A 25,549-nucleotide genomic window follows, 5' to 3' on the forward strand; every position below is an offset into this window, starting at 1 on the left:
TCCACACTTCCTTAGAGTCCGGTGCAGGACATTACTATGCTAATGGGTCCCTCCATATGAAGGAAGCAGAGTGGTCTTCTTCCTGCAATAGTTTAATAACTACGGTAGCCACCACCATCATCCCAGCCATCCGTCTCTGCTGGGATCCGTAAGGTGACTGTGTCAGCAGACCTGCCAGGCTTCTCCCTCAGCTCTGCTCATCAACAGCCAAAGAAACCCAGTCTCAGAGGCACTGCAGAGGATTTAAAAAATATATATATATTCCATATTAAACACCCACAGGTTTCTCATACCGAGAGAAATGGAAGGAAGAAATAAAAAGAGAGAGGAGAGAGACAGAGAAACTCCTAGGGAGGTATTAGTGCTGAGAGAAAGTGTGTGTGTCTGTCTGTGTGTGGGTGTGTGTGCCTATGTGTGTTTCCATATACACACACTTCCTTTAAAGAGAAATGGCAACGGAATCGACTGGTGTTTGGAAACATCTAAATGAAATAGAAAAATGCAACATCATTTTCTATCATTGCCAGGGTACTTTTTGTACATTTCTTTGCACTTCTAGACACCATTCCCATCTAATGTCCTACTTACATTTCAAGTAAAGCGCCTGTGCCTAACCTTGATACTAGAGGACATTTGTAAGTCAATAACAATCTTAGCTGCCAAACCGTGAAGGGGAATCATCTCCTGCCCAAAGCAGTCAGATGTGTCATTGAAACAGTATCGGGAGCCACAGGGAGAGCTAACTGTGGCAGCTAATAAGATCAACCAGGATCAACATCAAAATGCACAACAGTTCCACCAAAATGGCTGAATTAACATATAATTAGCCCAATTGGTGGTCAGAGAGCTGTCAGGAAGAATTAGCTCAGTGACTGTGCAAATCAGCCATGTTCTATGATCAAAATACTCCTGCGTGGGAAATAAGTAGCGTGATATTAAGGACCTGACAATTACACACGCACAAACACACACACACAGACACAGCAAGAGTGAGAGAAGCCCCTGCTGGGCATGGGGAGAGTTCTTTAAAGGCCACGCAGACTCCTGCCAAGCCCAGCCCAGTCCAGTCCAGCCCAGCCAAGCCCAGTCAAGCCCAGCCCAGCCCAGCCCAGCCCAGCCCAGCCCCGCCCAGCCCAGCCCAGTCCAGTCCAGTCCAGTCCAGTCCAGTCCAGCCCAGCCCAGCCCAGCCCAGCCCAGCCCAGCCCAGCCCAACCCCACTCTGACCTCTCACCTTGCTATACTAGGCAGACAGTGAGACTCTCTGCCCTAAGTTGCCATCACAACCTCCTCGTAAAAGAGGGGCATTTCTCTCTTCAATGAGAATCGAGAGCAACCTCCAGGCAAGGCAGTTATGGTCCAGGCAGTTACGTGAGTATTGAAGAGTGAATAGAAATACCCACAAATACATTAGTGTCTTAAATACATTGTGTGAGGTTCGAGTTGTCACAGAATTGACATATTTATTATTTTGTATTCATTAGATCCTATGAGTCTATGGCTGTTACTAAAGGATCAGAAATCTCAAGTGTAGCTATTGATACAAGCTGCATCACTGACTCAATGTATTCAAATTGCAGAGAATCTATGTCTAGAGCTGTATTTGCAACCAGCAATAAAAGGAAATGGTAATGCTCTTAAGGTAATGGTATGGTAATGCTTTATATGTTAATTTCCACCGATCAATCTAGTTTCATTATGCCACCGGTTGACTTTGGTTGCTGCCAGAATGACGCCCAAATCGGAACAAAACCCATCACAGATGAACATCATGTAGAAAGAACAATCATTAAAACTCTTCCACAAGATGACTCGCTGAGCCATTCTGAAGGGCAGACCAATCAGTGACCAGTGGGCGTGGCAAGGTGCGATGACATTGAAGTAATGCGTTCGTTTGAGATGTAGTTACAACAATGGCGGCAGTTCTAGAGCTAAATGAAGCAATACAAAACAATAGTAGCAATGCTAGCAAACATCAAACAATTGAAAAGGCAAATATATTGAAGGTAAAGATCAGCAGACACTTTTTTTTATCAAAAGCAACATACACACAACCTGCAGTGATCCTGAATCGAAACCAGGCCCGCCGCTACACACCCGACACCCTAGTGTAAGTTTAGCTATTCCATAGTGGTCAATGCCAATTGGTTAATGGCTGGTCCAATAGTTTCACCAGAGGTCTTCGGCCGTTAGGTTGCAACGGCTGGAGACAATCCCCAGTGGAGCAAAGCGAGTATGAGATAGTGTCAGTGTGTGTGCATCATGCAATGTCTGTGCGTATATGTGAAGAAATAACAGGTTTCTGTGTGTGTTGGGGTTGTGTGTGTGTTGGTGTTGTTTGTGTGTGTGTGTGTGTGTGTGTGTGTGTGTGTGTGTGTGTGTGTGTGTGAGTGTGTCTGAAACAGAGAAAGAGTTTGTGTGTGTGTGTGTGTATCTGAGAGAGAGAGGTGCGTGTGTGTGTGCAAATGTGTGTGTGTGTGCGAGAGAGTGTATACATGTGTGTGTGTGTGTGTCTGAGAGTGTGTGTGTGTGTGTTTGTGAGAGAGTGTATACAGTATGTGTGTGTGTGTGTGTGTCTGAGAGTGTGTGTATGTGTGCGTGTGTGTGTGTGTGTGTGTGTGTGTGTGTGTGGTGTGTGTGTGTGTGTGTGTGTGTGTGCTTGTCTGTTCGTTCCTGTGGGAGACACCTTCATATCTCTCTCAGCACCTCCGTCAGCACTGCATGGCACAGCGCGGCTCAGGTAATTTGTTTCTTCGGATCCACATCAACAACAACAAACCTGGCCAGACCCCAGAGGACATCAGCACCGAGGCTGAGAAAGAATAATAATAAAAAAACACTGAGCAAAGAAATCTCACACAGCTGCAAACGCTGGGATAAATCTACCCCAGGTCCAGCTCAAATACGTCTCAAATATGTCTCAAAAACGGCTCAAATATGTCTCAAATACGTCTCAAATACGTCTCAAATATGTCTCAAATACGTCTCAAAAAAGGCTTAAATATGTCTCAAATACGCCCAGGTGTGGCCCAGTGTATTGTACGGAGGGGCTGGTTGAATTGATAGTGGGGGTGGTGGTCCAGTTATGGTGCTCGATATTGAAAGTGTCTGGCTTTCCTCTCAGTAAATGATTAGGGCTGTGTAATTCCATTAGGATGATGTCTGAGGTATGGTGGTGGAGGAGGGGTAATTGTGTGTGTATGTGTGTGAGTGGGGGGGTTCTGTAATCAGAGGACAGCACTTAGCGTGCGAGGTGGATGACTCACAGATGGAGGTGATCAGTGATCATTAGTGGTCCACGCACAAGCACCCTCCTGCTCGCACTCTCCCACTCTTCTTTTCCCTCTCTCTCTCTCTCTCTCTCTCTGTCGCTCCCTCTGCCTATTCCTCCCCTCACTCCTTTTTCTCTATTCCAGCTGCCTCTGCTTAATTCAATTTCATTCAAATCAGTAAACAACACATTCTTTTGTGATATAAGATTGAAAAAAAAACAGAATGTGATTGTGTGTATAAAGACAGAATATACAGTAATATGAAAAGTGTGTGTGTAAAGACAGAAAATACAGTAATAAGAGAAGTAATATGACCTCCTCGCAAGTCCTTTCTCTAGCTTTCTTTCTCCTTCTCTGTCTCTCTCACTACTTTTTTCCCTTCTTTATCTTTTTCTGCTAGTGATTAAAAACCTTTAGAATGGGGAATCCATTCTGAGCTGTATGGGGCACATAATGTTATCACAGACTGGTGATACCAAGCGCAGACGTATTATACTGTGTGTGTGTGTGTGTGTGTGTGTGTGTGGAGAGAAGCTGCTGTAGAAAGAGAAAGACAGCCTGAAGAGCCAAGAACGCAAGATTGATGAGAAATGACAGAGGGGAAAAAGAGAGACTTGGATACACTGAGAGACATGAGGAGGGAAAAAGAGGGATAAAGAAGTGTGGGGGGAGAGAGAGATAGAGAAGTGTAGAGGGAAAGAGAGATAGAGAAGTGTGGAGGGAAAGAGAGATAGAGAAGTGTGGAGGAAAAAGAGAGATAGAGAAGTGTGGGGGGAGAAAGAGAGACTGGCATCCACTGCATGGTTTAGTCAGCATCCCACACACAGACTTAGCAGCACTGGAGGAGAGGTCTGGAAGGGGGCCACGCCGGAGCCTCCATCTCTCACCCACTCCGTCTCCTCCAACACCTCCTCCCCCCTGCACACCTCCGCACCTCCTCTGCCCTCTCTCCTTACCTTCACCCCTACACTTTAACAGCTAAGGTGAGACCCAGTATGGGCAAAGAGCAGAAGTGCATGGGGGGGACGGGAGGGGGGTTGTGTTAAGAGGGAGAAATGGCACCATTCTTCTGTGCTCATAGAACTCTCCTTTGTGGAAGAGCGTGAGATTAGTCCAGCTGCACTCAGAGCTGCAGAGACCAGAGCTGCTACTGCTGCCAGAAGGACCACTCAGCCCAGCATGGAGACTACAGCAGGAGCACACTGGCCCTGAGTCACGCTGGGACTCCACTCATGCGGCTGTCACTACAGCCCAGGTGACAGGGGGGGGCGAGGGGGACCGGTGGGGGCTGTGAGGGGAAACGAGAAACGTCAGACTGAATGTCTCATATTAGACTGGAGTGCAATCAACTTTTCATTGAGCTGTAGCGCTGAATGTGAGAATGCCTTCACTGCACGTTAGCCTCACAATATCCAGTCATAGTAGATAACTGAATGAATGTCTGTTACATATCTAGTCTGAATCCGTCCTCCATTTATCACTGAAATGATATTCATGTCATATCCATTCACACAGAGAACAAACAGTTCAGTTCATCTGTTCCAGCGTATGGCGTCACAGTGGGTAAGGTCTTCAGGCAGTGCCAATGAAATGTTTCATTAAAGTGAACCCAGGGCACTGGTCTAAGATCAGAGCCGTCTGGTGAAATGAGATGACCACGTGTCGACCGCCTACGGGGACCAGTGTTTCGCTCAGCTGGCTGGCTGGATGAATGGCTGGATGGCTGGCTGGCTGGATGGCTGGCTAAATCAAGCCCGAGGCGCAGTAATTCTTGTGTAATCAAGTGAACAGAATAAGCTAATGGAATCAAGCCACCTTCTGTCACACCGACCCTGCTGCTCTGATGTATGGTTTCAGGTACGATTCAAGATAATTAGCCGAGTCCTCAGTGGACGAAATTGTGCCCTACGAACACTCACTCTCTCTCTCACACTCACGCACACACACATACATACACTCACACACACACACACACACACACACACACACACACACACACACACACACACACACACACACACACACACACACACACACTCTCTCTCTCTCTCACGCACACACTCAAACGCAGTACATAACACATGGCCTACACATCAAACTTGACACGGCACAATATACTATAGACTATAGCCGAAACTTTCAGCCCCTAAAGCACAGTACCAATCACAAACGAAGGCAAAAGAAATCACTTTATTATTAACATAACACAATCACAGAGGGCTTACCAACCGACTGCAGACCCATGAAGGATCCAGCATGCTTGAGATACATGATTGCCTGATCTCACACTGATAAGGTATTATATTAGATTGGTCAGGGTTCGTTTATCATTTCATAGATTCTTGACTGCCTATGCAAATGCAAATGCAATGGAATATTAAAGGTGCGCTCCGTCTAAGCCCACTGCCACTAATGCCTGCAAGTGAAACATTAAGAAGGAAACCTATTTTGCTGAGCTTGATTGTTTCCAACAACAGATCCCTAAGGTCTGAGCACAGCGGAGTCACAAGCCCCATCCTACCTGAGTGCCAGGTGTTAATTGGACTGGAGGAACACTGCCTAAGAGATTTCTTCAGACTGTTGGTCTACACACACACACAAACACACACACACACACACACACACACACACACACACACACACACACACACACACACACACACACACACACACACACACACACACACACACACACACACACACACACACACACACACACACTTACGTACATGCATATACAGGCTTAGTGTTCAAAAGATTACACATCTGCCACACCAAATACAAAGCGGTGCTGGGGCATGAACAAACATCCGCTGCTGAACCCCAACGTGCAGTAGAACACGTACTGAACGTTACATGGGAGGGGGAACACAGTAGAACACGTACTGAACGTTACATGGGAGGGGGAACACAGTAGAACACGTACTGAACGTTACATGGGAGGGGGAACACAGTAGAACACATACTGAACGTTACATGGGAGAGGGAACACCACATGTTCTGCTCTGTCTTCTCCTGGTGTTCATAGCACAGATTTGACTTTGCTTTTGCAGGAGTGTAAGTGAGAAACCTCCACTTGACTCCCTCTTATGTTCTTAAATCCCCTCCTTAAGACTGAATATAAGACAATGACTCTCCTCTAGAAATTATATCATTTATAGATATAAGACCTTTCCTCCTCTTCCTCCCCCTCTCTCTCTCTCCCACTCTCTCTATCTGTCTAACTACTTCACCCCCTCACCCACTTTCTTTTTCCACACATCTGTCTCATTTTCCCTTTATCCCTCTCTCCCACTCCTCTCCCTTGCTCTATCTTTCACTCTCTTACTCTCTCCCTTTCCCTTTAGCTCCATCTCTGTGGCTCTCTCTCTCTACCACTCTCTCTCTACCTTCGCCTCTCTCTCCGTCCCTCTTGTTTTCTCTCTTTCCCTCTCCTCACCTCCCTGCAGGGCTGGTCCCTTCACTCCACCAGCTCTTGATCCTGAATCTTCATCTCTTCCCTCTTACCATCTTTCTCTCTCTCTCTCTCTATCCTCCTCTCTCTCCACCACCTCTTCTCACCTCCCTGCAGGGCTGTTCTCCTCGCTCCCCCAGCTCTCGGTCTTGGCCCTGGGGACGGGAGGCTGCAGCATCTCGGCCGCCAGAGGATCTGAGTCGTCCTCCTGTCGGCCAACCCACTCCCCTACCACCCGCGGCTTCAGCACAGACGAGTTATACAAGCACAGGTCCTGAGGGAAAGGAAAGAAGAGTGAACAGAGGGGAGAAGGAAAAAAGTAGGAAAAGGTAGGGGGAAAAAGGGATACAAACCATAAACCATAAACCATATGAAGGAGAAACATGACAGAACACCAAAAGAAGAAAAGAGTAGAAAAGGAGAACACATGACAGGACCCTGTATTAGACAAACACATTAAGCCTATGGGGCAGCATTTCAACACACCCTACTGCACATACATATTCAAACAGCTGGCCACAGAGGAAGGAATATGAGACAGTCGGCAGGAAGGCTATTCCCTCACTCCTCATCCTAACCATGTCCCAAATATCTCGTGGCTCTTAATCTGAGGTGCGCTCGGCAGACATTCGAGGCAAACGTGTTTTCTTTAACCTTTAAACTTTAACCTTTTTGTGTAAACATTCCAAATTGTTCAATTTAAAGGTACAGTGTGTCATTTTTAGTGGCATCTAGTGGTGAGGTTGCTGAATTGCAACCAATTGAATACCTTTCCCTTTACAAGCGTTTGTGAGTACCTACGGTAAAATGGCATATAAAGGCAAAAATCCCTCTCTAGAACCAGTGTTTTGGTTTGTCCGTTCTGTTCTGAAACATGACCGTGCAAAGTGATTGAAAAAGACTTTGAAAAAGATTCCGTGGAAGAGGACCCGCTCCCTACGTAGATATGAAGGGCTCTTTCAAAGCCAACGAAAACACAATGATTCATGCACTAATGAAAACATATTATCAATACTATATTCCATTTCTACTAATAGATGCCACTCAAAACTGCACACTACTTTTAAACTTCAACCCCAGCCCAGCATCCATGCTTGTTCCCCGAAAAACAACCTCCTTAAAGTGTTTGTTTGCTATTTGGACCGCACCTCTGTTCCGGCCCGTATCTGGCATATCTAGGGATCTTGTTTCTGAGCCGGAGACAGCTGCTATAACCCATGAGGATCTCTGTGTTTCGGAGGCCATTAGTATTCCCCTCAGCCTTCCCGGCTTGTGTTTCTCAACATTTGCACATTTTAATCCTCCGCGCAAACACCCCACCCCATTTCCTCCTCCACCTCGTCCTCCTATGCATATCCCAGGATCTATTCCCCCACATGCAGGAAGAGGAGAACCCAATGACATTTCATTTATATTAAAGCGGAGGGCTTTAATATCCAGCCCGCTCCACGTGTCCGGGGGCTGGGGGGGGGGGGGGGGGGCGGGGGGGGGCTGCTGTAGCTCTGGGCTGGGAGCCAGGCAGATGAAGGCAGATGAAAGGTCTGTGAAGTATTGCAGGCAAAGCAGCACACATCTCATTTCATCAAACACCCTCCTCAAACACCGGCCACAAACACACTCCAACTACGCTCATCCTGCATTTTAAATAGAAGCTATTATTAACCCATAAACAAGGACGTTTTATATACAGAGTGATGTATACAAGTGATGTGTGTATCGTTTACAGCATTCATTCTATGGGCAGGCTATACACAGAATCATGTTAAGAAACAGACTTGGTACGACTGTACAATACACAGAAAATAATATTACCTGATCATCTGACTCAGCGATGCCTAAGGACAAAAGAACAAGCCTTAATTTAAACTGTACAGACTCATCAGGTTAGCATAAACATTTTGTATTTCTACATTCTACAATCTATTGCTATCTATTTCTGTAGAAAACAAACTAACCAGCACATGTCCAGACACAAGCTGAGAGTACATAGAGCGATATAAAAACACATATAAATTCACACAGACAAACACAAACACACACACACACGAACACTGACACTACTCATCGAAGGCAGAGGGTTGCATCAACTCACTGCGGGACAGGTTTTCCAGGGCTTTCCCCAGCTTCTTGCTCTCCTGTAGGATGTGGTTGAGCTCATCAAAATCATGACTCTCTGGCTTGGACCTCCACTCCCACGAGGGGCGCTCTATAGAGCGAGGCACTGGGAACACACACAGACAAGAGGCTAAATAGCAGGCTAGCAATCTGCGTTTATTTATAAATGTCTAGAAGTTTCCACCAGGGGTGCTATGAAGTGGGGCACTGGACACACACACACAAGAAATCATTGGTGTTTCTAAATAATTCTTTCCTCCACTCCTGTTACAGCTTATCTGATCTGATTCAAACACAATTGAAATGTTCATAGCTAGCTAGCATGCTCTTCCTGTCCATTTGTTCTAGAAATCTAGAAGTTTACACTTTTATATCCAGCCAACATTCATTAAGGGAAACTTTGTTGACAACAGCTGTGTTTTATAGAGTCTCTATAAAAACCCTCTGTACATATGTTGAATCATCAGCCACATGCTACCAGCCAAACTTTCAGTCCTTCAGCATCTCTCTCACACACACACACACACACACACACACACACACACACACGCACACGCACACGCACACGCACACGCACACGCACACGCACACACAAACACACACTAATCCACCAACCTACTATCTCATTCTTTGATATCCACCTCTCAGCTGCTGTAAGTCTGCAATACTCAGAGTAATTAACTCCTCGAAATGGGTCAAACCAAGGATGACCCAGATGCAGATACCATCAGTCAGGATCCCTCTCCTCCACTCCCTCCCTCCCTCCACCGGCACTCCACGAATGTTTATACCTCACAGAGTATCCGGTCTTATGGAAAGTAGACACAGCGGCCGTGACTGGGAATATATCAAATATGTATTCTCCTATTCCGCTCGAGGTGTATACAATACATTTTAAAAGAAGGTGTAGTTGATATGCAGACGGCCGCTTGCTTAGTCACCCTGGACCTTTAGCGCAGGACTGAATAATAAGTATGTACAGTATAGGCAGCAGAGCATGCTAATAAGACTGGACTTTCATTGGGGAGCGTGTTTGGTGAAGCTTATTCTCGCTCATTTAGGTGAGACCAACAGGCCATTATTAGGTGGCTGGACCTTTGAGTAACATGCCTGCCTACGGGTTCCATTGGGGCTGAGGCCCAGAGAAAGAGAGAGAGAGAATGCAAGAGAAAAAGAGAGAGAATGCAGGAGAGAGAGAGAGAGAGTCTCCCACCTGACTGATTTCATCTGTGGAACAGCCAGTGTAACTGACAGGTGTCAACACTGGTGTAAGTGCAACTGACGTGACGAAACTGGCTGTGACACAGATGCTGCTAGTCTATGCTCTCTCTCACTCACTCACACTCTCTCTGACACCCTCTCCCTGTCCCTCTTGTCCTGGCTCTGAACCAGGCTTCTGACACTCTGACAGGAAGAATATGAGGCGTGTGTGTCAGAAGGGTGACAGACCCTGACTCTCCTGTTCGGTTGGTTCACTGGCTTGGTGTATCCCCTTAGGTAACACTATCCAAGGTGGCAGTTTTCAAGGCTACTAGTGAAGAATCTACAGTGACCTACATGCAGTCTAGAAGTGTGCATTCCCTATAATTTAGCCATCACCGTTTAATTGGCAGTAGACAGTTTTGAGAATCGTTGTGCGCGACATGGTCGGGCCAAAGCAAAGGTGGGTTAGCATCATCCAATCCATGAGGTTCAGGAGCTGTGGGGCAAGCAGCAGCATCCCTGTACCATAAATGGGCCGGAATGCCCATGGGGACCCGGTTCGAGTCAGACTTACGATCATTTCAAGATCATTTCCCAATCCCTCTCCCGATCTCTCTCCAGCTCTCTTCCTTTCTCGCTCTACTGTCCTTTCTTTGTGCCAAAAGCAATCTTAAAAAAAAAAATAATAATCCAGGAGGTTCAGTTCAGGATTTCTTCAATAATTCCCATAATTCCTAGCTATGCTTCAGCATGGGGGCTTTCCACAGGCCCAGGGAGATAACAAGAGGAGAGTTAATGTGCCACAGTGTCCTCAGCGCCACCTGAGCCAGAGCTCTGCTCCCTTTGAGCTGCGGTGGCTGAGCAGCCTTGGAGCAGAGCAGGTCCACCGAGTGTGTGACGGACGGGTCCTCAGGAGTCCACAGGCAAGGCGGTCAGCACTGAGCACTGCGTGGCTTGGGGATAACGAGAGAGGAAAGCCCGGACAGACAGCGCAGGGCAGCTCTTTAGCGCTTATCTCTCCCTTAGCCCCCTGGCTAAAGGCATGAACAAGGATGCTAATGCGCTTGCCTGGACTGCATTACCCAGGGAAGTTTGATCTAGATCGCTGGGTTGTATGAAGGGGGAAACAGTGAGATCTGAGAGCCAGCTGTCATAAAGAGTACAAAACATGTTTTGCTCTCTATTACAGCATGGTAGCAGATCAGTGCAGCTAATAAGATGCTGTAATTCATAAGCTGTTGTAATGTACACTGTTGATTTAAAAGAGCTTGTTAACTGTCGCACACTGCCTACAGGCTGAAAACAATGTGAGAGGAGTTCATCCACTGCCAAAACACAAAAATATTTTTAAAAAGCATTTCCAGCTGTGCACGTGACATTTGTGATGTGTGTATCTCAGCGGGTAACTGAGAAATAAAACTGAACACATATCCCTTAAAGAACTGTAAAAAGAGCGGGAGACAGACAGATTTATGAAAATGACATAGTGTCTTTCACTGCCATTCGCTGTGAAATTGGGTTGATGTTATCACTGGGCCTGAAATAGAGCCGCTGGCAGAGACGGAGCGCAATGCTAAATTATTTAATTCTCTCCTCTGGTCCCGAGACGACCCAAATGGCCAATAAATCCCCCCCCCCCTTTCCACACACACACACACACACACACACACACACACACACACGCTGGCCTTCATCAGATGGCTCATTTCTGCACTGGCTCATTTAATGATCATGGCGCTGAGAATGACAGCTCCAGGTTATTAACATTTTTTCATTTTCAACAGACGCTTTCTTCCAAAGTGGACAGTATAGCACAGACACATACATTTTCATTAGTGCATGTGCTCCTTGCTCACCGACCCCATGACCTTATCATCCATCCTGGTCATTGGCCATTACCTTGTTAGCACCTGGCTCTATCAGTCAATTTAGATAATTTGTTCCTTTACCTCAACTGATAGTGTACAGTGCAGATGCAGTATACTTCATCATTACATCAGTGCTCCCTGGGCATCTAACCCATGACCTTGGTGTTGTTATAACCAGTGAAGATGCAGTATACTTCGTCATGAAATCAGCGCTCCATGGGCATCTAACCCCTGACCTTGGTGTTGTTAGAACCCGGCTCTATCAGTTAATTGAAGTGGAGAGATCTTATCCTCACGTGACTTTGATTCTGGCGAGGGAGGGGAGATGTTGGACATGGCCAGGTCACTCTTCGACTTCTTGGGCTTTTTGGGATGGATCTGCCACGGCTTCTCGTAACTCCTGAACTCCCGCCGACTTCCTTTGTTTTCTGCAGACAGATGAATCAAATCCACACAGCACAACCGCGCACGCGCGCACACACACACACACACACACACACACACACACACACACACACACACACACACACACACACACACACACACATACACACACACACACACACACACACACACACACACACACACACACAACCTCTCTGAACCGGGGAAGAGTGATAGCCAAGGAAGCTGCACTAATAAAGCTATACAGCCCACAACAACAAAACCCCCAAAAAATGCAACAAAAAAAACTTGAGTTATCTGTCTACTTAAGTGCGTGTGTGTGTATGTTTGTGTTTGTGTTTGTGTGTGTGCGCAGGTGTGTGTGTGTGTGTGTAAGGAGAGTGTGTGTGTGTGTGTGCGTGTGCCTCTGTGACCAACACAGAGGAAAAAGGGAGAACAGAGATAGAGCAAGATAGATAGAAAGGCATAAAGACACAAGATACAAGCCAAAGAGATATGAAAAGAAGAAAACAGAGGAAACAAAGAGGGCCGTGTACTGAGGCTGTGTATTCCTGCAGGCTTATCTGTCCCCGTGCTGTATACCCATAATGCTAGCATGTATTCCAGCGTGCATCTGGCGCGCACATACAGGAATGACATGACAGAGGCACGAGCACTAGCGCTACTAATGAGGTGTATCAGTAGGCTGACGACACACTGGGAGATGCTCTGGGCATCACTGGGAGGCGATATTACTGCCAACAGCCAACATAGTGGAGAGAGCACTGTTTATCAAGAGAGCACTGTTTATCTTTAGCCTTTTTATCAAATAACATCTTAATCTACATATAAGGTAATGGCAAGTCCTATTGTCATCTATAACCGTGTCAGTCTTGATCTGAACAGTGAGCTGAACACTGAGCTGTGTATACTGTCTGAAACAATGACTCTCTGTTATGTTGCCCATCATAGCTGCCCCAAAGGATGCCCAGTGTCTCCTCATCACCCTCACAGCGTCTGGCTGCCCACTCGGCCCTTACCCGCTGCGCTGGTGTCTGCCCACAGGGCGGCGGAGCCGGACAGGGCCCTCTGCAGCTTGCCCGGGCTCTCCTGCTTGCTCTGCAGGTGGCTGATTAGGAAAGGGATGGGCTGGTCCGGGGTCTCCGTTATCAGCTTGGTCATCATTTCCTGCAGGAGTAAAACAGAGTGCTGAGCAGGAGGGATTTAAGGAGAGATGTGTGTGTGTGTGTGTGTGTGTGTGTGTGTGTGTGTGTTTGAGGATAGACAAGGGGCTGTGTTTTAGGATCTTAATCTGCAGTCAGCAACACCTCAATCCAGTCCAGTGTGTGTGTGTGTGTGTGTGTGTGTGTGTGTGTGTGTGTGTGTGTGTGTGTGTGTGTGTATGAGTGAGTGAAGTGAGTGTGTATGTGTGTGTGTGAGGATAGAAAAGGGGCTGTGTTTTAGGATCCTAATCTGCAGTCAGACTTCAGAGAAGACCTCTGACTCTGCAAAAGATTACATGCACCAAAAAAGACATTATAAAACCTCACACGATGAAGGAGATGAAGAGCATTCTAGACCATTACTGAACTATTCAGACAGTAAGGTAACTAAAGGATTCAATGGCAATGGCGTGTCTTTGTGTGTATCTGTGTATGTGTGTGTGTGTGTGTGTGTGTGTGTGTGTGTGTGTGTGTGTGTGTCTGTGTGTCTGTGTGTCTGTGTGTCTGTGCGTGTGTGTGTATGTGTGTGTGTGCGTGCATGCGTGTTCATGCATACAGCCACTGTATGAAAGTGATCCCATACCATGGTGTAGCACATTACACGCTTAAGGCATGAACTCTGCCTGACTTTAGTAGAATTAGTGACAGGAGCTAAGGCCTGACTGATAAGCACGATGCTAACTGCAGCAACAACCCAGTCCATTGTGTGTGTGATTGAAGTGAGTGTGTGTGTGTGTGTGTGTGTGTGTGTGTGTGTGTGTGTGTGTGTGTGTATGTGTGTGTGTGTGTGTGTGTGTGTGTGTGTGTGTGTGTGCCTGAGTGAGTGAACTGCCTCTGCCCAACATCATAGCTTTTGACACACAAACACCAGCAGATTGAGAAAGAGAGACACATTAAGTAATTGGAAAGGGAGACATTCCTCCAACACCAATGTGTCTGCTCAGGGCAAAACAGCCCCCCAGCAGCAGTAATCAGCCCAGCCGTGGGAGCCGAGGCGAGATGGCATCGCTGGCATTAGGAGCAGGCCTCCTGCACTGTCACCATGAGTAAGCACCCACACTCCAAAATCCAATTCCAGGACCCAGACAGGGGAAAGAGCCTCTTGAGACTGGCCGATAAAAACAAACGCATAAATAAATAAAGTTTTTTTTTTTTCAGTTGTCTTGGTTATGGGTGACATGGTTGTCCTGCAGATAGTTGTTACACTGTGATGAAGACGTAAGCAGTGCAGTATTCTGTTCAAACAGACGCAATTGTAAAGGGAAAAGACAAAGACGAGCCTTCCCAATGCTACTGTTAATTCTCGGTTTCCTGTTTCTATTTGAGTCTTTTTATAGCATCTCTGAAGAATGAAAACCAATTCAATGAGAACCTTGAACAAAGAATGAAAATAAAAACCAACAATAACCTCATTATTATAGGTCTGGAAGGGTTTGTATTTGACAACCAAAAGAAATTACTTTCTTTTTCTTTAATGTTGTAAGTGTGCACCTCATCACAATTATTTCCCGTTCACCTCCAAAAGTGGAATGATGGTGTTCCCTCAAGCACCACTAGACACACACACACACACACACACAGCACACACAGACACACAAGCACACACACACACGCACACACACACACAGACACACACGCACTCACAAACAGAAAAATGCACACAGGAACATACACACACACACGGTGCAGAGTTGTAAATACAGCTTTCAAGCTTCTGTAGGTAATTAAACTAACCTAGCAACGGGTGGTATATTACAGAGGCCAGCAATCTGTTGGTTGTAAATGGAAGCTGAGTGATCAGAGCTGTGTTAAGTACCCTTGCTGCTCTAGTACCCTTCCAGCGCGGGCTGTAATTGCTTATCCATGGGAAGAGTGGCTCAGATCACACGCATCTAGGAAACACATTGGTTTGTCTTCTTCCTTGCCTGTCCTGGCCTTTCTTGGTTTGGGACTGTGGCTGTGGCTTTGACTGTGGCTATGGCTGTGCCTGTCGCCATTTATCTTTGTAAAGGCCACTCATGTGTCCTCCCCACCCAGGAAGATAAATGGGCCTCCAGCCAGCATGACGAGCACAATTGCATGAAAAAAAAAAAACACTGACGCTTTACAGGGCCTTTGTGCAAGGAATCACACAGCGCTATCACTGGGTACAGAGCCCTCCCATGTAGATTTCAAAACTCTCTCTCGCTTTCCATCTCTCTCTCTCTCTCTCGCTCTCCATCTCTCTCTCTCACTCTCCATCTCTCTCTTTTTCTTGCTCCCCCTCTCTCTCTCTCTCTCGTTCTCCCTGCTACTCTAAGTAACCAAGGGAAATAGAATGATTGTGCACAGTGTATGCAGTAATCAGATTTCTCTTGGCAGAAACTGGGCACAGACTCTCTCCCACACACACACACACCGGCTTAAGTTAACACACACACACACAAATATATACATATACACACACAGACATACACACACACACACACACACACAGACACACACACACACACACACATATTTAGGCCAATGTCTCCCTGTTCAGGTCCAGTCTGCTGCCCGTAACATAATTTCTATGGATTCACTGGTATCAGCAGAATAAGGGCGCATATGGCTGCTATTTCAGACAAAGTGACACGTCAAAGGGAGTGTGTGTGTGTGTGTGTGTGTGTGTGTGTGTGTGTGTGTGATACAGGCTGCTGGGAGCTCCCACTAATAGAGGAGCTGTCAGCCATCCAAGTTGTGCTGTGCGGTTCTCAAGGACTACACCTAAACAGCAGCCGAGGCTCCCAAGGACTCCCTCAGGGACATGAAGAAAAGGGAAGTGATAGAGAGTAAAGAGAGAGAGAGAGAGAGAGAGAGAGAGTAGAGAGAGAGAGAGAGGTAGAGAGGGGGGAGCAGACGGAGGGCGGGAGAGAGAGGGAGTCTAAGTGTGTCTGAGAGAGAGAGAGACAGAAAGAGATTGTGTGTGAGTGTGTGTGAGAGAGAGGGAGAGAGAGAGAGAGAGAGAGAGAGATTGTTTGTGTAAGAGACAGAACAAAAGAGAGTAAGCCAGAGAGAGTTTGTGGTTTGTGGAGAAAAATAATAGGACAGAAAAACAATACAGTGAACTAATCAGAGAAGTAATGAACAGAAGAAAAGAAACAAACAGGGAGAGAGAGGGAGGAAACCTTTCTGCTCCTTACCCCACTACCCTACATCTTCTTTCAGATCCTGGGTCAGTCTTTACTCCCTACCTGAGACAGGTGAGATAACGAGCACCCAGTGGACGGGTCAGTCTTTACTAGTCTCCCTACCTGAGACGGCGGTGAGATAATGAGCACTCGGTGGACTGGAACTCTGGGACAGCCTTTACTAGTCTCCCTACCTGAGACAGAAATGAGATAATGAGCACTCAGTGGACTGGCTGCCAGGCTGCGGTAGCACTCCGCACCATAAGCAACAGAAACTACTGATGCGGTCTCTCATTGTAACCATGAGGCAGTTTGCCAATAAAAACAGAATGATGTAGTAAAATGCCTCGACATCGCCTAGTGCTGAAAGAATAACAATAGCAAAACAGACAACCATACACACATACACACACACACACACACAACCACACACACCCATCTGGTGTTCAATGGAAGGCATTTCTACAAGGTATTTTCAGTGCTGTAATGTTAGAAACAGTACTGAACAGCCTTGGTCTGTCAGCATCCATGTCTAATTACCCTCGAGATCAGACAACCTTCTTCATTTGGACTAAAATTTTAAGAGAAAGAGAAATCAAAAGGGCCTTCACCCTCAATCCTCTGAGGCCCTCTTTCCTGCTGGAGGTTTGTTCTTTGGCCTGGGGCACCCCTTGACGCGTCTGTTAGAGTTATCGACGCCTCAGTGAGAAGAGCCGCTGTCTGATTCGCCCCGACAGTGCAGAGTCTGTCTGACAGGAACACCGGCCGGCGAGAGTTCAAACCGAAGACCTTGTTCACTTGACAAAATGCATATCTGCTCGCATCTCTTCCCGTTCGGTTAGCAACACAGTCTAACTGAGGCTACAGCTCTACTCAGTTCCAGCAGGGCCTGCTTGTTCACAAGCGGTGTGCTCTGCACAACAAGTCATTAAGAAAGAATGTATTTCACTTTTTTCTCATCTCATCAAGCAGAAGCTTTTATTCGAACATTGTAACAGAAAAGGTAATACAAACATTTGACCAGTATTGATTATATATATTAGGAGTCAAACCCATGACTTTGGAGATGTTGGCACCTTGCTCTACCAGTTGACCTACAGGAGCAGAAGCCTGAGCTTTCTGAATAAAAGTTCAACACTCTCCACACGTGCAGAGGCCGCTGTGAGCAGACTGGATCCCTCCTCTTGACTCTCCCAGTGAGGATGAGTTTGATCTTCTTAGGCAACTGCAAGAGAACGGAGCAGAGGACTGTCAGGAGCTCTAGCCCTTGAACTGTGGCCGTGCTCCATGTTTACTTGGGCCAGGGGAGAGAACTCTTGCAGGCATAGACCACCAGTCCTGCTGGAGAAACTTACTTCATGCTATAGCCCTGGGGCAGGTGGGAGAGACCGTGATGAAAAGTTATGGAGGTTGGGGATGCAGCATGAGATAGAAATAATGATTTGGAGAGACACAGGAGGGTATAAGGTACTTGACACAAGATCACTACACACACACTCACACGCACGAACACAAACACACACACAAACACACACACACATAAAAAGAAAGACACATGCACACACACACACACATCTAAGCCCCATGCCCGTATTAGTGCCCTTGAGCCCACACTGAGCATAGCGGGCTGATGCCAACGTGCTGGCAGAGGGCACACACCTAATCAGTCTGAAACCAAACATGCGCAGCAGACTGTGCTGCTGCAGACGGGGTTAAGACTTCCGAGTGAACCAATCAGCTCACAGCATCCCTTGCAGGTGTTTTTTGTCCCTTCACCCTTGCTTGACTGGTAGGGTTACTTTATTGACCGAAAGGAGTTCATTACTTTCAATGTTAGATGGTAGCTGGACATGGAGACCTGTGCAAGACATACTATTACGGTTCAAACCATGTGGTATTCGTACTCAAGCTGTGAGTCACTCTGGGTCACTTAAACTTAATACAACTTTAACTGAAAAACTTAAATCTTGTGAAACGAGTTACTGGGTATTTTATTTTTTTACATGTTGAAGAGTACCTGAAGAATACCTAAACAAGCTCTATTATTGTAATTCAAACAGAGTAACACCTCTAGAAGTGTCTCTTAGTCTTTAACTTTAACTGACTACAGGCATGATGAATGATCTTCACTCAGTCCTCCCACTGCCACATTAATAATGGGATCAATTAAACACCAGTGTGGGGGGGCACAGCTGGGTCACTGATAAGTCAATTAGTGGTCAGACCTCCACAAGGCTGGAGTACACACACAGGGTGATAGCGTTCTCTAATTCAAATCCTGACATGTGCGCGTGTGTGTGTGTGTGTGTGTGATAGAGAGAGAGAGCGTCTGGATGTGTGCACATTGGTGTCTATATCTTGGTGCGTGATTGTGTATGCATGTTGGCACACGTGTGTGTATGTGTCTGTACGTTTAGGTGCATATATTGACATGAATATCTGTGTATGTGTGTGTGTTTGTGTGTGTGTGTGTGTGTGTGTTTGTCTTCTCTTCTCCGCAGTCATTAGTCTGATCCCTGCAGGAGCGGAGCCTTAGGCAACGTTCACATGTAATTATGCCTGTCTTATCTCATCTCACTCATTAAGCCCCTCATGCAGCTGCTATTAGGTTAAACAAAGATCATGCATCTAACACACACACGCACACGCACACGCACACACACACACACACACACGCACACACACACGCACACGCACACGAACGCACACACACACACACACACAAGCACACCATGGTAGCATCAGCTGTGAGAAAACACTATGTGATGATGCACTGATGCCAAATTTTGTGTGCATCCTGATTCAGACATTCTTTTACAGTAGACCTGTTCCATTAATTAATAAACTTTATTACAGGCTCAAGGCCCACATGGAAGATGTACAATACTTAAAATCAATACATTACATTAAAATATACATACATACAATCATAAATACATATAAATACACAAGGAAAAAAGGGCTAAAAAAGGCACTTATGCCAGTGTTCCCAGATCTTAGATGTGTACTTGACAGAGCTGCGGCCAGGGTCTGTCATCAGATCAATTATAACATTTGAAGAGCGGTCCAGCCGACACATAAACTTAAAAGTAAGGTTCCTCAGCAAGGCCATGAAGGTGGTTAGACCCATATTACAGAACAGCTGACTGGCTCTAGTACTACTGGGTTTCTTCAGGAGTATCCTAAGACAGTCAGTACTTTCAATTTACACAAGCTCTCCTTCTTGTAATTCACCCAGAGTGGAGCTGTATAGAGAGGGGTGTAACTACACTTAGGAACTTCAACATTGATACTTATACATTATGATTATGATTAAGTTAAGTATGATTTAGGGTACAGGTAAGTACTGAGTATAAATGTTGTATAACGGGCAGATGGTTGGTATATTGCGCTATACTTAACAGTGCAATTATAATGTCCTAAGGGAACTGTAATATCAATGTCAGTAAAATTATAGTACTAGTTGTATGAGCAGCATTGAGGTAAATAACAGGTTGACACTGAATTAAGTTGGTCCTCCTGACGTAAACATCCAAAAATATGGTTCCCTGACCTGTAATAAATACGACCCCTTCTGGAGTGTCAGAGGTGGTGTGATGAGGATATTTTCAGGATTATTGGTTGCCTTTTATGGAGGAAACGGCACACAAGTCCGCTGGGGATAACAGCGAATAATTTAGAGGCGGCCAGCCAAGCGAGCGGAGCAGGGTTTTCAATCTCAGGTGCTTGTCATCAGCAATTACAAGGAGGAAGCGCTGTGATTCGCCCCCGTATTGATTTTATTGACAATGCCTGTGATTCTGTTACATCCAATTTGTCAGATCCTGGGCTCGGCAAGGGAAGCTATAATGACAGGCCGTGTCAGAGATATGGTCGCCTTGAGCCTCTATTATGTCCACGGTATAAAACTGCAGAGGTAATTTACTCGCATAACATATCATTATTAGTGCCCCAAGTACATAGAGAGGACTTTATTCGCCCCCTGTGTCAGAGGGACGGGGATGTAAAAAAAGTTCTCCACGCACCAAGTCATTTGTCTGTATATTGCATTTCCAGGCCCCATCTATCATTCTTTGTCTTACTTCTGGTTCTAAAATTACAATCTTAAAAGTAATTTAGCCTCGGTTCGGCAGATTTTGCTGTTGTTTTGTTGCTAAATAGAAACCCTGTACATCCATGCAGTGAACAGGTCATGACGGTGACGTATTTAGATTCTTTCACAAACCATACCAATAATAATATATAAATGCAATCCCATAAACCAGGCACACTCAGCCTCTTTAGGCCAGTTAGGCCTACATTAGGACTACATTAAACAGCCAAGGTGACATTACAGCGTTACTTGTTACTTTTAAGGTTTCTTTAAGGCCTTGACCTTCTAGTAATCTTGAATCACGGAAGCTCAGAGTCAGATTTGGTCCTCATGTTTGTCAATCAAATTTGTAAACACAGTCAAAAGTCCAAGCAGAGAGTGCGAAAAGGAGGGGAGGGAGGAGCAGAGGTTGGGAAATCTCTGGTTAATGCTAGCTTAAATAGCAGGATTACATATTGTGTCTGTACATTTTCATTTCAAAACGGCAGTTCAAAATGAACATGATCTCTGTCGTGGCAGGTGTTTTAGCTCCATATCAGAAATAATCTCTGTCCATTCTAACCCGCCTAAAAATGGAAAAACTCTTCCGAAACGTTGTGACTGATAAGACCGGGTCACGATGCACACCTGCACACCCGCTAGACCAGGGCTGCCCAATTTGGGGCCCGAGGGCCAAATGTGGCACGCGCTGGATTTATTTTGGCCCGCGCTCCGGTCAGAATTATAGTTAGAACGTCATTCGTTAGACAGCATTTTAACCCATTTTTAACAGGGTCTCTGTTTCAACGTCATATTTAACTAAGACTGGTTGCAGTTCACTGCTTGGCCACAGTTTTAACATTGTTTCAGATGGGTCAAGGGGGGCGCTATTGACCTTTTGTCAATACAGATCCATATCTATGGTTATCTTGTTGCTATGCTAGCTAACTAGCTAGCTTTTACCTTAACCTTAAACGATTTAAATGGAAGAGCTCCGTTTGCATGAAATGATAGCTAGTTATCTAGCTGATGTTATAGTCTTCTCAACTTACATGTAGGCCTATAATGGGAAAAGGTAGAACAAGTTCATATTCATGAGTTCAAATTCACACATGTCAACACGAGTTTAGCAACTGCCAACTGTAAGTACCTTACTTATGTTTGTGTAAAGAATGTTGATATGAAATATGAAATCAACCAGTAGTCAATGTGCAAGCTCTCTCGCTCTCTCTATCTGAGTTGGGGCAGTCTGTCCTTCAGTTGAGGTCAAGGCATGACGCTCTCTTGCTACAAGTTTCACCTGCTCGTGTTAGCTTAACAAATGTTTGTGGAGGTAGCCTTTGGAGTCAAGTGCTGTCACGGCGCTTGTTTCCACGGCACAGCTTACACGTAACTGTTATATCTTTCTCTTTTGACGGATACAAATAGAAAATAATGGGAGTATTTCCATCGAAACATCAGCAGTCACTCTTATTGCCTGCAATCATGTTTATTAGCCTTTAACTTGCTGTTAGTTGATTGGCCATTATAGAAGTCCCCTACCTATCTTCCCTGTGTATACTAATAGATTACATAAAATTAGTATGATATGTTAATAAATGTTTCTTTTTTTACCTGAAGCAAATGTTATCTTTCCCCATTATTTTCGTCTTGGAGTATACCAGAATGCTTAATTTACATGTTAAAATAACAAAAAAATCTGGGGGGGATACCCCCAGACCCCCCTACAGGCAGGGCTTGGTTTGTCACCTTTTTTTTTTAGCCCTTCTGAGTTTGCAGGTATGTACATTAAAGGTAATGTTAATTGGGTACACATATGCAATACATTTCAATATAATGGGACATGACCTAACATGAAACTCTGGTTTTGGCCTGCGGCCCTCCACTCCGATTAATATTTGGCCCCTGACAAGAAAGAATTTGGGCACCCCTGCGCTAGACTGTTACATTGTTTGTTCTCCGAATGCTAGGAAAGAGTCTTGCCTAGCCTCTGAAGGACCGGATTTGGAAGGACCCATCCTACCAAGGAAACGTCCTTGACTTTGGGAAACACCCATTGTTTACAAAAGTCTCCGCTTATGCCCGTCCACACTTAAACACAACCCCAGAGTTTTCAAACTAAAACGGGGCCAGCAGCATTTCCATAAGACTCCAGAGTAAAAAAAAAACCTCTGGATAAGTATGAATGCCAGGCATCAATGTAGCAAAAACAATGCAGTTTAAAACTAGAGCGTATTAGGCGTCGTTCTGGCTGGTCTCAAAAATTAGACTGGCTAAGTAAGACCACGAAAAACTATCTATCGCACACGATCCCAATACAAACAACTAAGCACAGTAGAAATGTAAGTCACGAAAAAGGCGCCACGTCATAAACATTTAGTTTATGTCTTTGCTGTTATGAAGTGACGCAGTGGGTTTAATAAGGGTTCAGCCTGAGGTCGGGAGGCGATCACGTGGGGCAATGACATCATCAGATTAGAAAGGGTTGCAGAATCGGCGTACAGACGAACACCAATCCGCGGACAGATTCAAATCTACACCCCCGATTCGAAAGAATGCGGATTCAATGTGCGGATCCGCCTTGTTCGTGTAGACGAAAGGTCGACTAGACTCTGTGTAAACGACGCCTTAGTGGGTGTGTATCCTAAGAAGTCTAGGGACTCGTGTCTTGCTCACAGCACACCTGCTTGGCGGTACTCTACATAATGCACATGTCCTACACTGACATGAAACACTGTATCAGCACACAAGTCCCCTGGCACATCAACAACAACAACAACACACACACTCACCAACAACACATAAAAACACACACACACATTCAAACAAATGCAAGGCTTGCAAAAAAAACTCTTTCAGAGACCCACATCTGCCCCAAATTACTCTCACAAAAACTGTTGACACATCCAGTTTATACCCACACACACAGGGTCACAAACACACACACACACACACACACACACACACACACACACACACACACACACACACACACACACACACACACACACACACACACACACAAACACACACACACAAACACACACACACAAACACACACACAGGAGCACATGCCCTTATCTACATGGGCATACATCTGCAGACTAAGCGGCAGACCAGTGGCCAGGACCAAAATGCAATCCCATTGACTAATATAAATTATCCACTTAAACACTGAATCGATTCAGCTGATGCTGTTCTAGTGTGTGTGTGTGTGTGTGTGCGCATGTTCCTGCATGTATGCATGTGTGTGCCTATGTATGTGTGTGTGTGCGTGTGTGTTTGTGTGTTTTTCTGTGTGTGTGTCGGTTACTGACCTCTTTAGAGAGCCATGGAGCCCTGGAGATGCTGAGCTGCACAAATTAAACCCACTCAGTGGCTCTATTGGTCCAAAGAGGCGAATGCTGCATCATTTGAACCCTGTCCATGGATCCATTGCACTCAGGAGCACTTTTGAGTGTGTGTGCAGTGATAGGATCATTGCTCCTGGCCAGCCGCCTCGGACTGAAGCCCTCTTTAGTTTGCTCATAAGATGGCTTTAATGTAGTTGGAGCGCTCCGAACCATTTCAAAGATCGACCACCTCCTTTAAAACATGGATTCAGACTTCAAGCGCTGCTACGACGGCCTGCCCTAAGCAAACAGTGGGTTGATGTATTTGCCTCCGTCCGAGCGAAGGACCACGAGCACAATGTAAATGCTCTTGTGAGCTATTCACACACCCTGCAGCGATGGCAGGCTAATAGAAACTACAGGGCCAATGAACATTAACCCAGAGAGGGAGATCCAGAGGCTGGAGACTTCTCTCTTGTGTTATCAAACAGAGGTGCCCCAGATGACTGATTTCACACAGAGAGACACCCATTTGTCTTCTCACTGAGCTCCATCACAGGACTGCTGGCGACTAAGGCCCGTAATTGAATTATGCAGAGCAGCATCGGTAACTAAATGGCCAACGTATTGCTGAGGAGGGGAAAAAAATGGCTGCCTGTGCAGATGTTTCTAAAATGCTTTGGCTTTGCTATGGTGTAGTCACCTGCTTTGAAAAATGAGGATCCGAAATCCAATAGAGCAGCGTACTGAGCAAGAAAGCATTGATTTTCCTAGCAACATGTTTTTCTCTCGCCCATTTGGGTTCCATATCAAGACTGAGAGCAGCAAAGGTTGGCTCTACTGATACATTCAAGAGGGATCATTGAGAACATCCTTACTTTCATCCTTTAGTATCAACAGTGTGAAAGTCCACTACCTTTAACTACAGTCTGATAATATACACGCACAGTACACACACACACACACACTATTCACCCTGACATGAAACTGTAATTTTAATCTCTTTTAGGAGTGATGCCATACATGAGTCCACAAAGAGGAACATTCTAAATATAGCTACAGGAGGAGGAGTAGGGAGGGATGGGGGAATGGGGGGGGGGGGGGGGGGGGGGACAAAAACAGAGGTCCCTCGCCCTGTCTTGAATGTGAATCAGTGAGTGCCATAGCCATCTGTCAAAGACCTGAGTCTGTAAATCACTAGTTCAACCCCCTAACCAACATGAAAGCTAGAGTGTACACAGGGACGTCAGGCAGGCAGAACCCAGTGGGTTTTAATAGTACAGTCCCCTTTAGACTCCACAGGCAGATGTTGTTGTTGCATTTTACGACAAAGGGGAGCTGCTTAAAGGGAGGGGTTGGGAGCGCTGGTTTTAATATTACAGAGACACAGGCACCCTCTCTCTTCCTGTTTTGTGTGGCAGCGGGCCACTCCTAAATAGGAAGTCCAGGAGTTGCTGTAAAAGCTGAAATCCACTCC

General features: G+C 45.8%; 1 protein-coding gene across 1 annotated transcript in view; it reads right to left on the bottom strand.

Annotated features, from left to right (window-relative positions):
• cUnh8orf34 (chromosome Un C8orf34 homolog) overlaps nucleotides 1-25,549 on the bottom strand; it is an 80,664-nt gene that overhangs the window by 50,355 nt on the left and 4,760 nt on the right. The window contains exons 2-6 of the mRNA XM_080855328.1: nucleotides 13,334-13,481; nucleotides 12,206-12,337; nucleotides 8,816-8,944; nucleotides 8,536-8,558; nucleotides 6,831-6,997 (exon numbers count right to left, since the gene is read on the bottom strand). Of these exons, the coding sequence (XP_080711454.1) occupies nucleotides 6,831-6,997; nucleotides 8,536-8,558; nucleotides 8,816-8,944; nucleotides 12,206-12,337; nucleotides 13,334-13,481 (599 nt within the window). The remainder of the gene's footprint in view (nucleotides 1-6,830; nucleotides 6,998-8,535; nucleotides 8,559-8,815; nucleotides 8,945-12,205; nucleotides 12,338-13,333; nucleotides 13,482-25,549) is intronic.

Source organism: Sprattus sprattus (assembly GCF_963457725.1).
Source record: "Sprattus sprattus genome assembly, chromosome: 17".
In the NCBI taxonomy this organism is placed as follows: Eukaryota; Metazoa; Chordata; class Actinopteri; order Clupeiformes; family Clupeidae; genus Sprattus; species Sprattus sprattus.